We start from the raw sequence: 22,291 nt of genomic DNA on the forward strand, positions 1-22,291 counted from the left end.
TTAAACATCTGGGGCCATCTCCAGTTGTCCTGATGTGTATCTTGAAACTGGAACCAGATGGCTCTGTAGGAGCCATACTACAATCCAATTCAGTACATCACCCCTAACTGAAATTCAACCAGAACAAAATAAAGCATTTTATCTTTGCTTCTCAACTAATTTCTCATCTGAACTTCCCTATGAGTATCAAGGTAGCAGCCAGATGGTTCAGTGGATAGAGCACAGAGCCTGTAGCCAGAAGATCTGAGTTCAAATCCAACTATGTGATCTCAGGCAAATCATTTAACCTCTATTTTTCTCAGTTTCTCATGAGAACACACTGGAGGAGGAAATAGCAAACCATACCAGTATGTTTGCCAAGAAAACCTCATGGACTTCATACTGTCCCTCAACCCACATAATTGATCCATTTAGAAATCTTGTTTTTGTCATCTCCACAACTTCTCTTCTATGTCAGTTTCTTTCCTCTCTTGAGCCACCTCCTTGGTTCAGACCCTCATCACTCTCCTATGAACTATTGCAACAACCTCAAGGTATTCCCCTCTCTTATCCATCTACCTTCTGCAGCCAAAGCAATTTTTACTTAAGTTCATCTGGCCATGTAATTTCCCCTACCTGCACATGATAATCTTCAGTGGCTCTGTTTACCTTTAGAATTCAATGTAAAGTCTTCTCTTTGGCATTTAAAAATCTGCCCTATTCTTACCAATCCAGTTTCCTTCTACTTAGTTTACTCCCCTGATCAAACTCTATGATCCAGACAAAATGACTTATTGTTGTTTCTCAGAAGAGAAACTCCATTCCTCATCTCTGTGCCTTTGCAATGGCTGCACATTTCTGCAACACTCATCATCCTTACCTCTTGCTTCTAGAATCCCTGACTTCTTTCAGCTCAAATTCCATCTTTTCCAGGAAGTCTTCTGTAGGTCAGCTGCTTCTCTCTGCTTCTCTGAGGTTTACCTTTTACCTGCTTTGTCTTGGATATAGTCATATGTGTATATGCTATCTCTCTTAGTAGAACATAAATGCTTTTACATAAACTGAAGCTCAGGAAAGAAACTCAAGCTGCACATGCAGATCTGGCAATCACTTGCATAGCAATGATAATTGAAAGATTACCATGGGAGAGATTGCCAAGAGGGTGGGGACCAATTTCACATTTTCTTTTTTCCCCTCAGCACTCATCACAGTGTCTGGGACATAATAAACAGTGAATAAATGATTGTTGATTGATTACACAATCAACTGATCTTGGGAAAATTATGTAACCCTTCTGAACCTCAGTTTCCCTATCAGTAATGAGGTTAGGGTAGAAATGGCCTCCTTGGTTCTTTCTTTCTTTCTTTCTTTTTTTTGTGTGAGACATTTGGGGTTAAGTGACGTGCCCAGGGTCACACAGGTAGTAAGTGTCAAGTATCTGAGGCCAGATTTGAACTCAGGTCCTCCTGAATCCAGGGCCGGTGTTCTATCCACTGCACCATCTAGCTGCCCCCTCCTTGGTTCTTTCAAGCTGTAAATCTCTGATTACTCATTTTTCAATGCATGGATAATAATCAGAAGTAACCATCTGTGTACATATTCTATGTCCCAGGAAATAAATTCCTTTATAATAAAATGCTGTCTCTATGTTCTAAAGCAGGAATCAGAAAAGTACAGCTTATGAGGCAAATCTGTCCCACTGAATCTTTTTATATAGCCCGTGAGCTAAGAATAGTTTTATATATTAAAATAAAGATTTATTTTAAAATGCAAAAAACAAACAAATAAAACAAAAAAATAACCAAAACTATTCTGAGCTTGCAGGTGATACAAAAAAGGGAGGTAGTCATTTCCCTATCCCCTTCTCTATAGTCTTCAATTCATTGTGATCATTGATTCTTCTTTCCTTTTTAAAAAAACTTCTGTTCTTTTTGCCAGCCAGCCCTAGGCTAACATGATCAGACATGCCATTCTGATGGATTATCCTGATTTTGCTTAATGGCCTGAAAATTCCTTATTCCTCCTTTGAGCATTTTTCAAATCCTGGGTCACACTTTATAGAGTTCTGCCATCATTTCCTCAACTTGATGACTCTGGCAAAATGAACTCTTGACCAAAGCATGAGTTTAGCTTGTGCCAGGGATTTTTGCTATTTAGTTAACTATACTGTCCATGAGGCTCATGTCTCTTCATTTCTCACCTGGCTGTACTGATATTTTTCTGACTCCACTATGCCCCAGGCAGCTTATTATTAGGATAACCTCATCATCTTGTAAACCTTCATTTAAAGAGAGATGTCTATCAGTTCAGAAATCTACTCATTTCTACTCTGTTTAAAATACCTTGAGATTTCTTTGATTTATTTCTCCACCATTGGGTATATTCTGTCCCCCCTCCCCTAATTACAGCTTTTTTTAATGTTTTGTATTACCCCATTAGATTATAAACTCCTTGAGGGCAAGCACTCTTTTTAAAAAATTTTTATCCTCCTGTGCATATTAGGTGCTTAATAAATGTTTATTGACTATTGACTATGCCAGTACAACAAAGCATGATGACACCCAGCAAAAGCACAACATGAATTGATTTGGATAGTTTGTCTGGATGAGCTGTCCCAAATTTAATCAGTGTTCACCATAAATCTGTCTGAACAAGGGGTATCTTCCAGGTACCAAGGAGTATATTCCTCTTTCTAGAATCATAGAAGATCTGAACTAGAAGGGATATGAAAAGAAATCAAGTCAAAAATTCCTGTTCTGTAGATAGGAAGACTGAGGCACACAGTATTTGATGTTTTTCAAGGTCACATGGCTAATCAATAATAAAACTTGGGCTTGAACCGAGGTCTCCAGATAGGATTGTCTACCACTTTTTATTTTGTTGAAATTCCTCATTATGCTCCTATTTGTTATGAAATAGAATTTTTGACTAAATACTAGTATGTATGTGATTCTTCTATTTTCCTCCTACATATATTTTATTTGTTATTATTGATGCCTTGTTTTGATATCATAATCACCCATGAATATACCCCCCAGTATCCCTAGTGTCTGTTCCCTGTAAAAAAGAAAAAAAAATTTTAAGCAAAATAAACTGTCATGAAAATCACATCTTATAACATACTTAGCATTCTAAACCTTGTGTACCCCCAGACTTTCATTGAATAGAGGAGATATGTTTTTTCCTCATCTTTTTCCTCTAGGATCAGGATTATGTATTATTGTTCTATAACACTCATTTCACTTTCTATTTCTTTTTAAATAGTTGAGGTTGTTGTGTGAATTGTTTTCTTGGTTCTACATATTTTACTCTGCACCAGGTCCTGTATTTCTTCAAATTCATCATATTTGTTATTTCATGTAGTGGCAGCAATATTCTATTACATTCATATCCTATAATTTGTTTAGCCATCTCCTAAAAGATTCATACCTTCAAAGTGCTGCTGTGAATATTTTCGTCCATATGGCATCTTTCTTTTTGACCTTGACTTCCTGGGTGTTTATGTCTAAAAGCAGTGCATATGTGTTAAAGGGTTTTGACATTTTAATCATTTTCTTTTTGCATTATAGATTATTGTCCAGAATGGTGGGACTGATTCACAGTCACCACAACCCATGTATTAGTTTATGTATTTCCATGCTAAGCCACCACATATATCCCCTTCCAGCTGTGAGAACAGTAATGAAACCAATACCATCATTTCTAAAAAGGACATGTCAGTGTTCAATCATTTGTCCAATGACTCCAATCAGCCTTCTATCTGACTTCCCTATGTATGTTTTCTTCCTCTATCAAAATGTAAGGTCCTTGAGGGCAAGCACTATTCTTATTGCTTATATTTGTATCCCCAATACATAGCAGAGGGGTTGTTGGAACATAGTAGGCACTTAATAATTTTATTTATATTCATTCATTGTCCTCATAGCCTTTTTACCATTGACTGGTCATTCTTGGGTAATCTTTTCAAATTTGCTAAGTGTGAGATGAAACCTCAGATTTGTTTTTATCTGAATTTTCCCATCTTATTAATATTCAAAATAATATTTATAGGACTGTTAATAGTTTACTATTCTACTTTAAGAACTCTTCTTAGTCTTTGACCACTTATCTATTGGGGAATAGCTCTTGATATCACTTAGGGATAGGGACTAGAGCTATCATTTTATTTTTATAGGTGTTTCTCAGGTAAGGGAAATTCCTCTATCATATTTGAATATTTTCATAAAGAAAAATGTGGATATTAAAAATGTTGATTCTGTAAAAAAAAAACTAGACTTTTAGAGAATGTAGGACAGCTAAGGATCATCTAATCTATCCCCCTCAGTTTACAAATGAGGAAACTTGAGATTTAGATGTTAGATGATTTGCCTATATCACATGACCTAGTTAATGGAAGGGTAGGGAATTGGGCTCATATCTTCTGACTAAAAGGCTAGGGTCCTTTCCACTATACCACATTACCTCACTGTGTTTTCACATATCAGGTTATTTTAAGCAAACCACATGTGTAGTTAACTAAAGAATTTAGAAAATAACTCAAATGAATTACATCCAAAGACAGTGATGAAGAAAAAAGTATGGGTATTTAAAGAAAAACATTATCTACATAGGGAGCTCTCCTATGAGTTTAGATATTAAAATGGAATGTACAAAAGCTGGAAGGAAAACATAAAAAAGAACAACATGCAAGTTTGTCATATAACTATAAGGAAAATCTCAGGAAAGTGAAATAAGAACATGAGCCTGTGGAAAAATAAATGGGGGGCGGCTAGGTGATACTTACTGGCTGTGTGACCCTGGGCAAGTCACTTAACCCCCATTGCCCCGCAAAAAAAAAAAAAGAAAAATAAATGGTCATGATGATTTAAAAAAACACCCCCCCCAGTTATATTCAAATGGATTAACTAGATGGTTTCTAAGTTTTTAGGGAAGCAGTGAGTCTCAGAGCCAACAGAGGGTAACTACAAACAAATCATTACAAACTCTCCTTATTTCTGTTTTTTTCTTCCCCACCGGGGTAGAACATTTTGGTGAAACTGGCATAGAGGAGCAACAAGACTTGATAATATTTGCATCTTTCTTTGACAGGTTCATTTTTTACGTTTTTCAAATTCAAATGAATTATCCACTGTAAATTCTTTGCTAGCTGCCTTTTGGAAGGCTTTAGTCCATCTGATCTTATGAGAATTGTGCTTCTTTTTCAGGTTTTTGTGGCATTTAGATTTGCAAAATCTGAAAATTTTATAGTCGTTGCAGACAAACATCATGTCGTGCCCTGTGTACACTGGCCCTGAACAGAAATAACACTTCTCTATGTGCGCCTTGAAGTCTAGCTGCCACCTTTCCTAGAGACCAGGGCGCTTGAGAGAAAGTGATGCAGAGATGTTTGCATTTTTCTTATATGTAGTCCTATTCTGATATCTTATTAAAGCAGGGAAGTATCCCAGGGCATTGGAAGACTTGTCTCACACATTGTTTAGGCGCTACTAAATGGATAAGTTACAAGGATGGGCCCAGTGATAGGCTGTGGTTAGGTTGTCTGAAGACCAGCTTATCAAAGAATCAGCAGTTTTCCTCCTGGTTAATGTTATCTGCCACAGCATGAGGAGCATCGGGATTATTCATGATCTACTCTGAGAGAGTGTCCACACTGATGATATCATACTGAAGAAAAACAAATTGAATCATAGATTCTTACACTTGGAAGGGAACTCAGAGGGCATTTAGACAAACCCATGCCTATCCCCACCCCCCCCCACACACAAAAATTCCAAGTGGTCAACCAAATTTTGCTTTAAGTCCTCCATTAAAGTAAAATTCACTACATCGGAAGCAATCCATTTTATCAGCTCACTTATCCAATCATATCTTATAACCAATTGTCATATTCTCAATTACAGCTAAGTGGTTTAAGCTTAATATAGGGTATCTCCATTTGCCCCAGCATTTATTCTGCCTGTATAAATGTCATAGACCTTGGCTTACATGGCAGAATACAAGGATTTAGGCATAGTTTTATTGTACTTTCTATGTCTATATTCCACATGAAAACTTTTTACTTATTTGCTTTGTAGTTCAAAGCATAATTCCCAAGATTCAATAAATTCACATTCAAACTCTCTAGACACATCTTTGTGATGCAGTTCTAATTTGCTGGGCGGTGTATCAGAAGATAAGCATTACTCTATAGACATAAGTTTAAAACCAAGAAATCTTATTTGTTGTCAATGGGGATTAGATTAAGGGAATAAAAGAAGGGACTTGGCCAATGTTTGCTATTCTTTAAATCTCAATTTTGGCATTTCTTATTTTTCCTACTAGAATATAAAGCCATTGAGGGAATAGCTTGCCTCTTAATTCTCCCTTTATGAAGAAATACAAATCAATTTTCCTCATCAGAAAAGTGAAGGGATTGACTCAATGACTTTGATGATTCTTTCCAGCTCTGGATCAAGGGCCACATGAATTTCAGGAGGGACAAAGTGATTTTCCAAAAGTATGGGTCCAACCATGTCATCCCTACCCCTACTCAATAAACTGCAGTGGCTCCCTATCACCTTCAGGATCAAATATAAAATCCTCTTTTTGGAGGATTTCAAATCCCTTCATAACCTATCCCCTCTCCCCAACTTTCTAGTCTTCAATCTCCCAAGTACTCTGTGATCTGAAGATGACATCTCTTGACTATGGGAATTTTCACTGGGTATCACCCATGCAAGGAATTCTCTTCCTCCTTATCTCTGACTCTTACCTTTTCCTGGTTTCCTTCAAGTGCCAAATATAATCCTACCTCCTATCAGAAGCCTTTTCTGATCACCCTTAATTCTAGTGCCTTCATTTTATTGATTACTTCAAATTTATCACATATTTATCTTGTTTGTACATAGTTGTTTATCTGTTGTCTTCCTTATCACCACCCCCTTCCCCAACCTAGCAACTGAATTTAGCTTTGAAGGAAACTATGATTGTTAAGATAGAGGTGAAGACAGGATTCATTCTAGACCCAGGAGACAGAATGTGCAAAACCACTGAGATAGGAAATGGAATGTGGTGTCAAACTAGTTATTATGAAATCTGCAATGAAGAGTGGGTGAAGGGAAATAATAAGAAAAAAGAATGGAAAGGTAGGTGAGAGCCAATTTGTAGGGGGGCTTATAATGGTGGACTGAAACCTTTGTACTTTATCCTAGAGATAATAGGGACTTCAAAGTAAAGTAGCAATATGGTTATATCTGTGTTGGAGGAATATCATTTTGGCAGCTGTGTGGAGAATGGATTGAAGAGGGAAGAGTGAGAGCAGGGAGACCAATTAGGAATTATTGCCACATTCTGGGTGAGAGGTGATGAGAGTCTGAACTATAATAGAGTCAGTGTGAGTGAGTCATTACTAGGAAGTTCACTGATCATTTGCTCAATTTCCCATGGGACTCCTCCAAGACCCCTATTAGGGCATGGAACAAAGTAGAGAAATTTCAAAAAGAAATTCTAACCTAAAATTGTATACACGCAAGAGCCTAAACCCTCCCTAGATACCCATGCTATCTGGTGAGGGTTTTATTCAATAAGAATAATTTTTTTTAAGTGCTAAAGAGGAGAACGGTTATGAACATCCCAAGCTTCAACCTGAGATTGCTTACAAATTGGGGGATCAAAATGTATTGAGGGAAAAGGTTATTAAAAAGTTTGGTCATAAACACAACCATGGGGAAGTTACATCAGAAGATCACTTCTTTTTCACAAATTCACAGACAAAGTACATGCTGAGGTGGCACTCTGTGTCATTCCAGTGGCCAGAGCTCAGCATCTCCACGCAGTCTTCATGGCCATAGGGGTCACTGGGCTCACCCTCCTTCCAGTTGCTATAGTTCTGCAGTGGAGTGTTGTCCGTGAACACGTACTGCCCTTCCCGCTCTAGGTCGTTCACCCCGATGAACACCCGGAAGAAGCCGCTGTCTGAGACATATTTAGCAATCACTTGATTGGCCCTCTCATCCTTGGGCATGGCTAGCATCCCTCCACGGATTCGGCAGTGGGTCAGGGAGTCTCTGTAGCTCTTCTCCTCTTGTACAATGTAATAGAATTTTTCATCTGTTTCCTTAATCCCAGCTATGACTTTGGAGAGAAGAAAACACAAGCAGGATTACTCATATTGACAAGGAACAACAACAAACAATATTAATGACAATAATAAAATATTTATAGTGGAAATTTTGCTCAGCTCAGACTTTTCTAATTGGATTAAAAAAAATAAAGACAACCCTTCTTTGCTTCCGCTTTTATGGTCTCTTGTCCTCTAACTCTCCTACTGAGCATTCTAGCTGAGAATACTTCCATCCAGCCTTTTAGCTATGAGGCCTCTCACCCATATTCCAGCCATGAGCCCTCCCACCCACCATTAGAGCAGTGAGCTCGACTAAACCAAATGAATGAAATAACAGAATGCAATGAGGCACAGAACTGATTGCACGGGGTGACCACTTCTACCCAGACACAAGAATATATCTGGATTTAGGCAAGCCATGATCATACACTTAGAGAGAATTATTCTCTTTCAACCCAGCCATTTTCTGACCTGCTTGTGCTAATGCTGTTGCTGCTGCTACTATACCCCCCAACAAGACCTGAAGACACAAGTTAAGTACAAGCATAAAAGCATGTCTGTGAAGAACAGGTCATGTTCTTCCTGAAGAGAGCAACTTAACAGAGCCAATCCATATCTGAAGTGAAAATGCAACAAATAAGCAAAAATAATATCAACTCTTCTGTGAACTAAATGCTCTCAACTTCCCCTTTCTCATCACTTTATTCTAAGTTTATTCTAAGAAGAGGGCTACCAGGAAACTTCTTGGGCAAATTCCTATTTATATCACAAATTGAATTAACACCATGGGCCAAGTCATACCCCATTGTACAAAATAATAGGATCATAGGATTCAGAACTCGAATGACCTTTTTTATATCAAATAAGGTAATATGTATAAATTACAAATATTAAAGTGCTATATAAGTGTCAGATATTCTTATTATCACAATCTATTATTATAACAGCTAGGTGGTTCAGTGGATAGAGCAGTTTGCTTGGAATCAGAAAGACTCATCTTCATGAATTCAAATCTGACCTCAGACCCTTACTAGCTGTGTGACCCTGGGCAAGTCACTTAATCCTGTTAGCCTCAGTTTTCTCATCTGTAACTTAAGATGGAGAAGGAAATGGCAAACCACTCCAATATCCTTGCCAAGAAAACTACCAAATGGGTGCATGAAGGGTCAGACATGACTGAAACTACTCAACAACATTAGTATAAAATTGGAAGCTTATGCAGTGTTATTTTTATTTATTTATTTATTTTAGGGCAATGAGGGTTAAGTGACTTGCTCAGGGTCACACAGCTAGTAAGGGTTAAGTGTCTGAGGCCGGATTTGAACTCAGGTCCTCCTGAATGCAGGCCTGGTGCTTTATCTACTGTGCCACCTAGCTTTCCCCCCCCCCCAAATTGGAAGCTTATAACAAAGTTGTGATCCTGGGTTTTTGGTTTTGGTGTTGCCCACCATTGTTATAATATGATTCTACTACATTGTGAACTGAATTATCTTCCATTCATAAATTCTTGCTCTTTTAAAAGTTAGGCATGTAAAGGAAGCTCGTTAATTCTTCTAGTCCACTAGGGAACAATTACTAGGTTGTAGATTTAACAGTTCCTCTGTTAGCACCTTACTTGATGTCAGGAGGTACTGTACTCTGAAGAACAACAGAAGCCATTGTTATGTCTTTTAATAAAGAACCTTGGAAGCTGGAGCTATGGGTGAGGGGGAAGAGGGAAGGAGGCAATAATTATCCCCATTTTATAGGAGGGCATAATAAGGTATAAAATATTTAAGAGACTTGCCAAAGGCCAGACAGCTAGAGTTGAGCACCAGGCCCAAATTTCTTAATTTCTGGATCTCCAGCTCTCTGTACATACATATCAGAAGGTTTCTTCAGACCTTTCTGGAGAACTGTGATTTTTTAATCAGGTTTTATTGGGGGTATTTCACAAGTGAAAATAGTCCTCAAGTGCTTTTGTGGAATTACTAATGACTTTAAGTTTCCTAGAGAATATTATTTCTGAATGCACTTCCATCCTATTTGAATCATATCTGAGCCAAATTAAAACCATGTCTTTACCTTGCAGCATTGTGTTATATTTCCAGCTTGAATTGGGGGCTGTGCCAAAAAGAGGCCAAAGATGAAAATATATGACATCTGATTTAGTCTGACCCAGGCAAAGAGCATGACAAAAAGTAAAGACAAGCATTTCATTTTGTTTCCCAGAGCTTCCAGCCCTAACCTCATTACTCCAATATTCATTCATTCTTCTTCTTCTTTTTTTTTTTTTTTTGGTGAGGCAATTGGGGTTAAGTGACTTGCCCAGGGTCACACAGCTACTAAATGTTAAGTGTCTGAGGCCGGATTTGAACTCAGGTCCTCCTGAATCCAGGGCTGGTGCTTTTTCCACTGTGCCACCTAGCTGCCCCCAGTATTCATTATTACTCAATCATTAACACTACTTTAACACTTCTGAGAAATTTCATCATTATTATATCACATTATTAATTCCCTTCCTTTGTCTCTTAGAATCCTTCATTCTTTCAAGGCTCAGCTAAGGGACAACCTCCTACAGGAAGCTTTCTCTGATCACCCAATTATTAGTGGTCTCTAAATTATTTTGTATTTATTTATTTGCATACCTGTTATATCAACCAGTAGATAAAATTCCTTAAGCCCCTTGAGAGTCAGTAGTTTTTCATCTGTTTTTTGTGTCTTCCACATAGTAGCTATTTTAGTAAATGCTTGTTGAAGTGAATTCAGTAGTCCAAGGATCCATTTGTTCATACATAGAATAGTCCCATCATTGTTATAGATTGTGACTCCCTTTTCACTTTGGTATTTTTCTGTGACTAAGACATTTTATGACCTGGTGGCAAAATTTCTAGTGATAAGCTTCCCCAAACTTTCCAATACTGATTCTTGGACAACAAATGGTCAATAAATTTAAGTTTCAATTCAATAAGCATGTATTAAGCACCTACTATATGCCAGGAACTGTGCCAAGCAGTGGGGATACAAACAGGACAAAAGAAAGACAGACCCTGCCCTCCAGAAGCTTATAATCTCATTTTGGAAGACAACACACAAAAGGAAAGTGGAAAGGGATGGGGGAAAAGAAAAGGTGATGTATGAAGGGGAAGTCATCGAGGCTTTCTACCAATCCATTTTACTTTTGGATAGGTCTAATTGTTAGGAATTTTTTCCTAGTATCAAGTCTGAATATATCTTTTCTGCAAGTTCCATACAATAGACAATTTTGATACTTTGTAATGTTATGGAGAGAACACTGGATTTTATAATGTCATTCCTGTGGACCAAAGCTCTGGCGGGTTTTTAGCAAAATTGGAAAGGGTTTGAGTCTGGAACGAGAAAGGGAATGTCATCCAGGAAATAACCTAGTGATGTTGAGATTGAGAACCAAAGGACTTGTCATCAATTGATGAAATTATTTTGGACAAAACAGTTCGAGAACCAACTACCAATGAAAGGGTCATTGTGTACATTGAAGGAGGGAATCCCCACATCACTGGTATAATAATGGATCTTCTGAAAATGTGAAATGAGTCCTAATATTTCAGTGATAATGGTTGTTAGAACTCCTACCCAACCAGCCTTAGTTGGGACCCACAGAAAGAGAGTTCATTTGGGGGGCATTTCTTTGGAAGGAGACAACTTTGCAAAAAAAAAACTGCTGAGGCATGCAAAATTTAAACTTCTACTGCTGATATAAAAGCAAAACCATGACACTGGAGAATTTTGAAGACCTCAGTATGGATACCTAAACATTTCCTTAATTACTAAGTCATTGAGTTGAATGTATTCAAGCTACTTCCAATTTTTATGGCCTGTATAGCAAACAGGCAATAAAAGTATGGTGCAGTTTAAATGCATTCAGAAGTGCATAAAACACTCACCATTTTTGACAAACTTCATGGATGTCTTGAGTCGTGCAACGCTAATATCCAGCTGTCCAACAACTTTACGATATCTTCCACAATCACAGACAGTACCTGAGTAATTTACAGGGAATGGTGAATAAACTGGGAGGAGAAAAAAGTACATATTCAGGCAGAACTGCTTCATATGAACGTTATCTTATTTAAGCTTCACAACAACCCTGATAACTAGGTTCCACAGGAATTATTATTTACTTTTACAGCTGAGAAACCTGAGGTTCAGGTTAAATGACTTGCTACTTGTTATGTAGTTAACAGGTGATTCCACTTTCAAAATTCTTTCCACTGTTACCTCTCTTAATCTGTTCTGACTTCCATTACCTCTGGAGGCAGCCTATTTTATTTTTGGTCAACTCTAATTTTTAGGAATATTTCAGCATGTGGAATGTAAATCCTCTTCCCTACTTTTACTTAAATCCTGTGTGGCCAAAAAGAACAAATCTAAACCCTTCCCCCATTTGTCAGTCTTCCAAATAGTTGAAGAAAGACATGTCCCATCTTAGTCGTCTCTTCTTGGATATAAGTATCCCCAATTGTTATTTTTTTCCAAAATAGTTTTTGTATATGAATCCTCTCACCATCTAAATTTGTTGTCCACTGGATTTGGTTAAGTTTGTGGTGTAACTACAGCAGAGAGGACATGGAGGATTACTCTTCCCATTCTGGACATTATGTTTCTATCAAGGTACAGACAATTACAGCAGCTTTTTTAGCTGTCATGTCACATGGATGACTTGTATTGAGTTTGTGTAGCTACTAGAACTCCCTATTTTAGCTCAGTTCCCTAGCTATGCTTCCTATACTTGTGTGGTTTATTTATTTATTTTTTTCAACATAAGCATAGGCCATTATGTTTATCTTGCCGAAATGTAATCTTTTTTTTTTTTTTTTTAGTAAGGCAATTGGGGTTAAGTGACTTGCCCAGGGTCACACAGCTAGTAAGTGTCAAGTGTCCGAGGTCGGATTTGAACCCAGGCACTCCTGAATCCAGGGCCGGTGCTCTATCCACTGCGCCATCCAGCTGCCCCTCGAAATGTAATCTTAAAAGATTCAGTCCAATAATTCATAAGAATGTTCAAACTTCTTTTTTTTTTTTTAAGTGGGGCAATTGGGGTTAAGTGACTTGCCCAGGGTCACACAACTAGTAAGTGTTAAGTGTCTGAGGCCAGATTTGAACTCAGGTACTCCTGACTCCAGGGCTGGTGCTCTATCCACTGCGCCATCTAGCTGTCCCGTGTTCAAACTTCTTAAGAATTTTTTTTTTTTTTTTTGATTCTGACTCTGTCTTCCAATGTGTTAGCTGTTTCTTCTTGAGAATGTGTAACTCTTTAGGTGGAGTCAGGGGAAATATTCAGACTGTGATCTGTCTTTGCTATTTGTTTTTTGTGTCTCCTTTCTGTCTCACAGGAGCCTGAAACCTTTGCTCCTAGGCACAGGGGAAAGTCTGTTTATCTTGCTTTTAAAATATTTACTTTGTCTTTATCAACAGTGTTCACCATAGGTATATGCTAGTCTGGGTGTTTTCATTAAGAATGCAGTTAGGAAAATGCAATTGAAAATGCAAAGGAAAGAGAGTGATGTTACATTGAGGTATTTCACCCTTAGTGCTATCTGGCTGGGAGAGGCAGATGAAGGAGGTAGCTAAAGCTAAAACTTGAGAAAGTGATAAATACTTATATTAAAACTTTCAGAGCCAAAAAAGGCCAATTTCTACCCATATAGCAATAACTCAGGTAAAGCTAATGGGGTCAAATTAGAGCGGTTGAACTTCTTCAAAAAGAAGGAATAGGCAGGGGAAAGAAATCTTGGTAGAATAAAAAAATAAAATTAGAGCTGTGAAGGATCTCAGAGTTCAACTTGTCCTCTGAGGTCCTTTTTGCTTCTATTCCATGATCCTGTGATTTTTCCATTCACCTCATTAAAAGAAAAAATTCCCTTATTTTGTCTTCCAGGAGACCAGTGATCCTAATTGAGTTAGCTCAATGACCTTGACACTCTTCCACACCCCACCTTGTTTTCTACATCTATCTGTCCCATCAAAACATACCCATCTACTGTCCTGTTCCCTCACAACCCGGCTCTCTCTTAGATAACAGGGGCTAGTAAATAATGGGTGTTTGTGAAATAACTTCTTTAAGGTCACAGGCTGGGTTACTGGTACAGCTGGACTAGTGGTGGTTCATAGTGGAAGTCCCTGATTCCCAATGTAATGTTCTTTACATTAACCATCTAAAACTTGAGGGGATTTCAATGAGTACATTTGGCTATCCGAAGGATTTTCAATTAGATGATTTTTTTACAAAATGTATTTGGGGTGGGAGAAGAGGGGCTAATGAAGTAGAGGCAAAAATAATTGGCTAAAATGATCTGCCAGTTTCATTTATTATTGCCCCCAGGTAACCTAGATAATTAAATGTTGTCTTTAGTTTAGGCAAAACTTTTCATTATTCTCCCATGAGAAGAAAAAAGATGAAGTTACAATGAAGCAATACAAATACCTTTCCTTAAAAATATTGATAATAAAATAGGGAAAAGAGTGGGAAAGTTCTGAATGGTAAGATAAGCAAAGGCTTTATTTAAGAGGATTTAGGCCGGTTTTAATTCATGCTTGCAAAAGAGCTGGAAGGGCTGAAAGCCAGGAAGACCTGGATTCAAATCCCACTTCCATCAAATACAGGGTATGTGACCTGAGCAAGCTGACCTGCAATGGTAAAAAGCCATTTCTTCAAATGGAAGGTCTCTATTCCAGTGAAATCACAGGTCTGATCTCTCTTCCCTAAAATTCTGTCAGGACTTTGGATGAAAGTCCTTGAGAATATAAGGCATATTCAGCAAAGCACTGCTGGAATACTTTGGCACCTTCTCCCCGATATCTTTATCCAAATAACCAAATCTGCTTCCCTGTTGTGTCTGGGATAGCTTCTCTCACAGTTTACTTGACAGGTGCAGATCGCACTGCCCTATTTCCCCAGTGCCTGGAGAATCACCTAATGATCCAAGAGGAAAGTTTTCATTTCTCACACTGACTTATTAAAATTTGGTGACCCAGCCTGAGGAAAGTGTTACTTTTAGGGGAATGAAGATTTTTTTCTTTTTAAAAAATCATATTTGTTAATGAATTATTGGTATCAACCTGAGGGGATCCGGAAAGATGGTGACAATGAAGAGAGAGAGAGAGAAATATAACATACCTGCTCTGCCCTTTCCTCCTGAGGTACCAGGAAAGCCTTTCTGCCCTTTGTCACCTGCATGAAAATGAAATCAAATCCAAAATGGAGTGAACAAGGTAGTCCCTAATTACCACAAGACAGCCAATAGAGAAAAGGAAAGGACAATATTTAAGAAGCCAGCTAATTTCTTGGCTGTGTATTCTTGTATCAGTCCTGGACTATGGTGTGTCCTGATGTGATCAGTTAATCATTTGGTTATTTGTTTTACACATAGAGTGTAAAGAGTATGAGGAAGGAACTGGTGGACACTTTGTAGCTCTGCTGCTTACATTTCATCAGATACCAATACTCAGGGCAGTGTGAACTCTATAGGGTCTGTTAAGATTTTAAAAAGGGACCAACACTTTTTCATCCAGGATCAGTTAGCAAATGAATGTTTGCAGTTCAGAATTCTACCTGCCCTATGACACCAGTGCATTCATTAGATTTGGGGTTTAGCTGGATGTGGACTTAACTTTGTGATCTACAAAAATTCATCCTGGGATTTTATGTCAGAACCCAATCCAGTGCAATCAGTCTGACGAAAAGGAATATCCTTAGATCTTTAGATTTTCCTTTATTTCTACTCTCTGTAAATTGGGAAAGGATTGTTCAGGAGCTAGTATGAGTGAGAGACAGCCCCAGTGCAATGGATAGAGAGTGGGTCTTAGAACTAGGAATTATGGGTCCAAGTCCCATATGTGAAATATTCTCACTGTGCCTCTAAACAAGTCACTGAACCTCCAGTTTTCTCTCTAAGACTCTAAGTTAGAGGGAAAACACCAGACTGCACTGGTAGAGGGAAATGTTTTCATCTGAGAATTCTTGGGATCAGTGAAATCACAAGTACAGTCTTGATCTCAATATGGATTGAAATGTCTAAAAAAGCTTAGTAACAATAAAGAGCTGTGCAGACGTAAGTGTTAAATTCAAGCTGTCATTAATGAATGAAAGACAAAAATATTGAACATACAGTCGAAGGGCTCAACACAACTGTTTCTTTTTTCTAATTTATTTATTTAAAAAAATTTGAGTTCTAAATTCTCTTTATCCCTCCAGCCCCAACCCTGCCCATTGAGTAGGCAAACAATATGATATCAATTATACATGTGAAATTATGCAAAACATATTTCCATATTAGTCATATCACAAAAAGCAAAAAAAAAATGAAAAAAATACACTTCAATTTGCACTTAGAGTTTATCAGTTCTCCCTCTGAAGTTAGATGGGATTTTTCATCATGAGTCCTTTGAAATGGTCCTGGATTATTGTATTGATCAGAGTAGCTAAGTTTTTCACAGTTGAAATCATTACAATGTTGTTACTGTGTATAATGATCTATTGGTTCTGCTCATTTCATTCTGTGCCAGTTCACATAGGTCTTCTCAGGTTCTTTTGAAACTATCCCCCTTTTTTCATTTCTTGTATGCCACAACTTATTCATCCATTCCTCAGTTGATGGGCATCCCCTCAATTTCCACTTCTTTGTCAACATAAACACTATTGATTTTAAATTTTACCTTTTGTTTTTAAATCACATTCATTTCCTGAAAATATTCCCACTCAGTGACTCTTCTTATAAAAAGACTAAGAAATCATCTTTTTAAAGCAGTACAACAATATCAACCACACATTAACTATATCTGACAGTATATACAGTATTCTACATCTATAGCCCCTAATCTCTGCAATGAAGATAGGAAGGTATTATCATTAACTTCAATACTACTAAAGATGACATGGACTTTGGAGTTCCATGTCAAAGGTCAGGGTTTAAGTAAACATAACCTTTTAATTTTGCTCAAATACTCTCTTCTTTATGTAAAATTTCACTTATTACTTATGTAATAAAATATTTATGGATTGCCTGTCTAGCACTGTACTAGGTGCCACAGAGGATGCAAAAGAAATAAATGAGGCCTTTGACTTTAAGGCTTTCACACACTCATTTGGGAGACAAGACAAATATACCTGGAAGACAAGATGAATCACATGACAAAATGAGTTGGATATATAATAAGTGTAATAGGAGTGGAGAGGAGGGAAAGTGAACAAATAGTTCATGAGTGAAGAGGAAATGGACCTGGGTTTGGAAAGTAGCACCTTAAACTCAAATGGGACTTTTTTCTGAGTCCTTATAAGTGTTTTGATTATAGTCATGACATCCCTAATGAATTTTTCTTACGTTTTCCTGACTTGATTGGTAGACAAATTAAAGCAGAGCTGAGATTAAGAGTAACCTGTGAAGTCACCCACTGAGATTGATAATGAACTCAGTATCAATTCTCTATCTTCAGAAACCCAAGCTTAGGTTTTATGACCCTCACTTTTCTCACACATTCCCTGAAAAATAACAGTATTATCCCCAATTTACTGGAAAAAAAAACTAGGATGAGAGAGATTATGTGACATTCAGGACACCTACAATAACAGGTGGTATTTATATTTATATTGCACTTTAGAGTTTAGAAAAGACATTATCTCATGTGGATTTCATAATTACTTGTTTGCTATATGTATTATTCTCCCCATTTTATAGATGAGAAAACTGATATTAATTCAAAGAGGATAAATGATTTGCCCATCTTCACACAGCTAGTAGTTTCAGAGGTAGGAACTGAACCTAGGAATTCTTGACTTTTAGAGGAAGTTGGTGGTGCTGTGGTTAGAGTCAGAAAGCTCTGAGTTCAAATCTAGTCTCAGATACTTATTAGTTGTATGACCATGGACAAGTCACTTAGATATTATTTGCCTCATTTTCCTCAAATAAAAATGGGGTAATAATGGCACCTACCTCACAGAGTTGTGAAAATCAAATGAGGAAATATTTGTAAGAAGCACTTGGCATAGTGCCTGGGACATAGTAGAGGGTATATAAAATGCTTATTCCCTTCACTTTCCACCTCCTTTCCCCTCTTGACTTATATAGGTCATACAATTCTCTCCAAATCTAGCATTCTTATACCAGACTGGGTCTCCCAGACCTATATGAGAGAAAGAGAAAGAGACAGAGACAGAGACAGAGACAGACAGAGACAGACAGAGACAGAGAGGCAGAGACAGAGAGAGAAAGAGAGTGTCAGCATAGTTAGTAAGGAAAGCATTATTTACACTAAATCATAACATTTATTTTACCATCCTATTGTGCCTATTTGTAGTAAATCACATCCCCCACCTATTCTGAAAATGAAATATTAATGTCCAGAAAGCTACCTTGCCATGGGAAGTGGCAATATTAAGGTCAGCCCTGAAAGGTGAGATTAATTTGAGTTAATGAAAAATTTAGGAGGGCCATAGAGAAAATGATGGTAATAAATTTCAAAGAACAGATTAAAAATGAAGTTAGTATAGGGAGGGTTAGAATAGTGTTCCTCATCCTTTTGCATTCCAGCACATATTCATAAATTTCAGTGGCATGTTTTAAAGGAATGAGTCCTATTGCCCATTGATGAAAACTGATGCCTGGTGGGGTTGCACAGAGGAAAGGACCATAGACCTTTGAAAAGCCTATGTGAGACAATAATAATAAGGAATACAGAGAGCAGAGGAGTATAAACCCCAAAGGAGAAGTTTATTGGCTGCTTGCAGGGGAAGATAAGGGATTCCTGGGTTGTGTTTTGTTTCGGCAGAATGAAGAGAAAACAGTGCAGAACCACAGATTTTGAGAGCCGAGATGGACCTCAGTAGCCACAAAGTGCAATGTGCACCTGGAAAGAAATCTCCATTATTACATGCCTGACCAGTGGCCATCTAGACACAAAAGGAGCCGTTAATTCTAAATACCAAACAAAGCACTTTATATTTGATCCTTTACAACAGAAGGTGATATAGAGCCACTAGAGTTGATTGGTTGGGGTGGGGAGGGGGTATTATATGATCCTATCTGTCTTTAGAAAGATTAATTTGGTAGCTGAGTGGAGGATGGTCTGGACTGGAAAGACACTTGAGGCAGGAGGACTTGTCAAAATGCTCCTGCAATAGTATCGGTGTAAGGTAGTAATATAGGACCACACCAGGGTAATGGTAGTGTCAGAGGAGAGAAGAGGTCATATCCAAGAGATGTTATGAAGGTAACATCAAGAGAACTTGGCAATATATTGGATGGAGGAGTGAGGTAGAATGAGGAGTCAAACTGTGAAGTATAAAATCTAATGTATGTCCTTACCTGCTCCCCCCACCCAGTTTTTCAGGGAAACTAGCTAAGATTTACTAATAAATTCAGCAAGAGTCTAGGCTTTTAAGTATTTATTAAAGAGTAAAGATAGCACATGGGGTCCTGTGATGCCAGAAAAGTCTATCTACTTTTCTTTCTCTTTTTCTGTCTCCACCAAACCGAAGTCCCTGATGAAAAAGAGGCCAGCGCTAGTGAGCCAACCTCCCTTCCTAATTCCCGTCTTCCTCCCCAGGAAGGGGCTGTCCTTGAAGCTGATTGGTTGAGGGTGGTCTGTGTTGACGTCTTATTCCATAGCCTCTGAGAACAACACCCCACTCAAGGCTGGCCAGGCATGGTCTCGATTTTATCAATCTTAAGTAGGTTCTCAGTCAGTTTCTCAGTCTTGCCCAATTCAATCAATTCCAAATCAATCTTCAGGTGGGACCCCTGGGTGTCTGCCAAATCCCATTATTTTATCACATTTCCCCCTGTCCTTCATTAAGAAACAATTGTTTCCTTAATGAAGCAATAATATTATAGGTACTTATGACTAACAAAGTAAAGAGAATGAAAAGAGAGAAAAGAAATTGAGAAACGCATTAACAAAGGCTAAAAGGGGGCACTCCCCTTTTAGCAGGAGGACATTACAGAGAAACACCTAGATTGTGAACCTGGAGTGACTGGAAGCATGATGGTGCCTTTTTCAGCAATAGAGAAGTTCAGAAAGGATAAGAGTTGGGAAGGATGAGTTCAATTCTGGCATTGCTGAGCTTAAGATGTTTATGAAATATCCAGTTTGAGATGTTCATAAGATAGATAGATATGTGATTCTGGAGTTTAGGAGAGAAGTTATGGTTCAATAAGTAGATCTAGAAATCATTATCAACATAGAGATGATAATTTAATCCATGTAAACTGGTGAGATCATCAAGTGAAATAGTATATATGGAGAAGAGGACCAAGGACAGAGCCCTGGGGGGAACATTCACCACTAACAAGTATGACTGGGATGAAGATCCAGCAAAGTAGACTGATTAAGGAGTAGTCAAACAGGTATGAGAACCAGGCTAAAGAATTGTCATGGAAACCTTTGAGAAGAGAATATCAAAAAGAAAAGATTCACTGACAGAGTCAAAGGCTACAGAGATTTCAAGAGGAATGAGGAATGAGAAAATTTGGCAATTAAGAGATCATTAGTTGGGGCAGCTAGGTGGCACAGTGGTTAAATCTCTGGCCCTGGATTCAGGAGGACCTGAATTCAAATCTGATCTCAGACACTTGACACTTACTAGCTGTGTGACCCTGGGCAAGTCCCTTAACCCTCATTGCCCTGCAAAAATTAAGAGAAAAAAAAAAGAGATCATTAGTAACTTTGGAGAAAAGTTATTCCATTGAATAATGAAGCCTGAAGCCAGTCTGTAGAGAGTTAAGGAGAGAGTGAAAGAAAGTGAAGTGGAGGCAATGATTATAAATGGTTTTCCCAAGTCATAAAAGAGAGGAAAGGTATGGGACAAAAGCTAGTGAGGATGGATGGATCAAGTGGGAGCTTTTTTTTTTAGACAAGTATTTTTTTTCCTTGCAACAAACATTTATTTTATTTCCCATTTACATGTAAGGGTAGTTTTCAACATTCATTTTCATAAGATTTAGAGTTCCAAATTTTTCTCCCTCCCTCCCTCCCTCCCTTTCCTCCCCCCTCCACAAGATTGCAATCAGGTTATATATGTACAATCCATAAGTGTTCTTTTTATCAGTTCTTTCTATAGGGGTGCATAGTAAGCTTCCTCATTAGTTCCTTGGGATTGTCTTGGATCATTGCACTGCTGAGAGTAGTTAAGTCATTCTCAATTGCTCATTGAACAATACAGCTGTCACTATGCACAATGTCCTCTCAGCTATGCTCACTTCACTATACATCGATGTTCATTAGTCTTTCAAGGTTTTTCGGGGATCATCCTGTTTGTCATTTCCTGCAGCACAAGTCCATTCCACTACAATCATATAACCCAGCTTTTTTTCATCATTCCTCAATTGATGGACATTCCCTTGATTCTCAATTCTTAGCCTCCACCAAGAGTTGCTATAAATATTTTTTGTACAATTTCCCCCCTTTTCATGATTACTATTGTTAACTGTTTCCCTTCCATCCTATTCCCTTCCCCATGATATTTATTCTATTATCCATCTTCTTTCATCCCATCACTCTTCAAAAGCGATTTGCTTCTGTCTGCCCCCTCCCCCACTCTGCCCTTCCTTCTTTTGGCCCTCTCTCTTTATCCCCTCCCCCTCCTATTTTCCTGCCAGGTTAGAGAGATTACTCCACCCAATTGTGTGTATACGTTATTCCCTCCTTGAACCAATTCTAATGAGAGATTGAGGTCTTTGAGCCAATTTTGATGAGTGTTAGGCTCATTTACTGCCCAGATTAAATAGATTACTCCACCCAGTTGGGTGTGTCAGTTAGTCCCTATTTGAGGCAGCTCTGTGGAGTTTAAGATTTTTGAGCCTTTTCTGATGAGTGTAAAATTCATTTACTGCACTGCTCCTCTCCCATCTCTTCCCCCACTCCATAAGCCTTTTCCTGTTACTTTGATGTAGGATTTCACTTCTGCCCTTCCCCCTCCCCCAGTGAATTCCCTTCACCCCTCAATTTAACCCTAAAGATGTTATCATCTAGCTAAGTGACACAATGGACAAATCATCACCCCTGGACCCAGGGGGATCCCTGCCAAAACTCAGCCTCAGACACAAGAGAGTCGTCCACTGTATGAGCCCAGGTATGTGCCCCAGCTCCAATTTTTTTATGGTTCTCTAGGGTCTTGTATTTGAAAGTCAAATTTGCCATTCAGTTCAGGTCTTTTCATCACAAATATCTGAAAGTCTTCTTTTTCATTAAAGTCCCATT

The 22,291-nt window shown here is 38.1% G+C and overlaps 1 protein-coding gene across 2 annotated transcripts in view; it reads right to left on the minus strand.

The window, feature by feature from the left end:
• Positions 1 to 2,504: 2,504 nt before the first annotated feature.
• COLEC10 (collectin subfamily member 10) overlaps positions 2,505 to 22,291 on the minus strand; it is a 57,832-nt gene continuing 38,045 nt past the window's right edge. Inside the window, exons 4-6 of one of the 2 annotated variants that reach the window (XM_043963641.1) lie at positions 15,216 to 15,269; positions 11,983 to 12,078; positions 2,505 to 8,091 (exon numbers count right to left, since the gene is read on the minus strand). In XM_043963641.1, coding sequence (XP_043819576.1) covers positions 7,703 to 8,091; positions 11,983 to 12,078; positions 15,216 to 15,269 — 539 coding nt within the window. In that variant the 3' untranslated portion in view covers positions 2,505 to 7,702. Of the gene's footprint in view, positions 8,092 to 11,982; positions 12,109 to 15,215; positions 15,270 to 22,291 lie in introns of both variants that reach the window. The other variant, XM_043963555.1, reaches the window with a different exon arrangement.

The sequence above is a fragment of the Dromiciops gliroides genome, chromosome 1 (assembly GCF_019393635.1).
Source record: "Dromiciops gliroides isolate mDroGli1 chromosome 1, mDroGli1.pri, whole genome shotgun sequence".
NCBI lineage: Eukaryota > Metazoa > Chordata > Mammalia > Microbiotheria > Microbiotheriidae > Dromiciops > Dromiciops gliroides.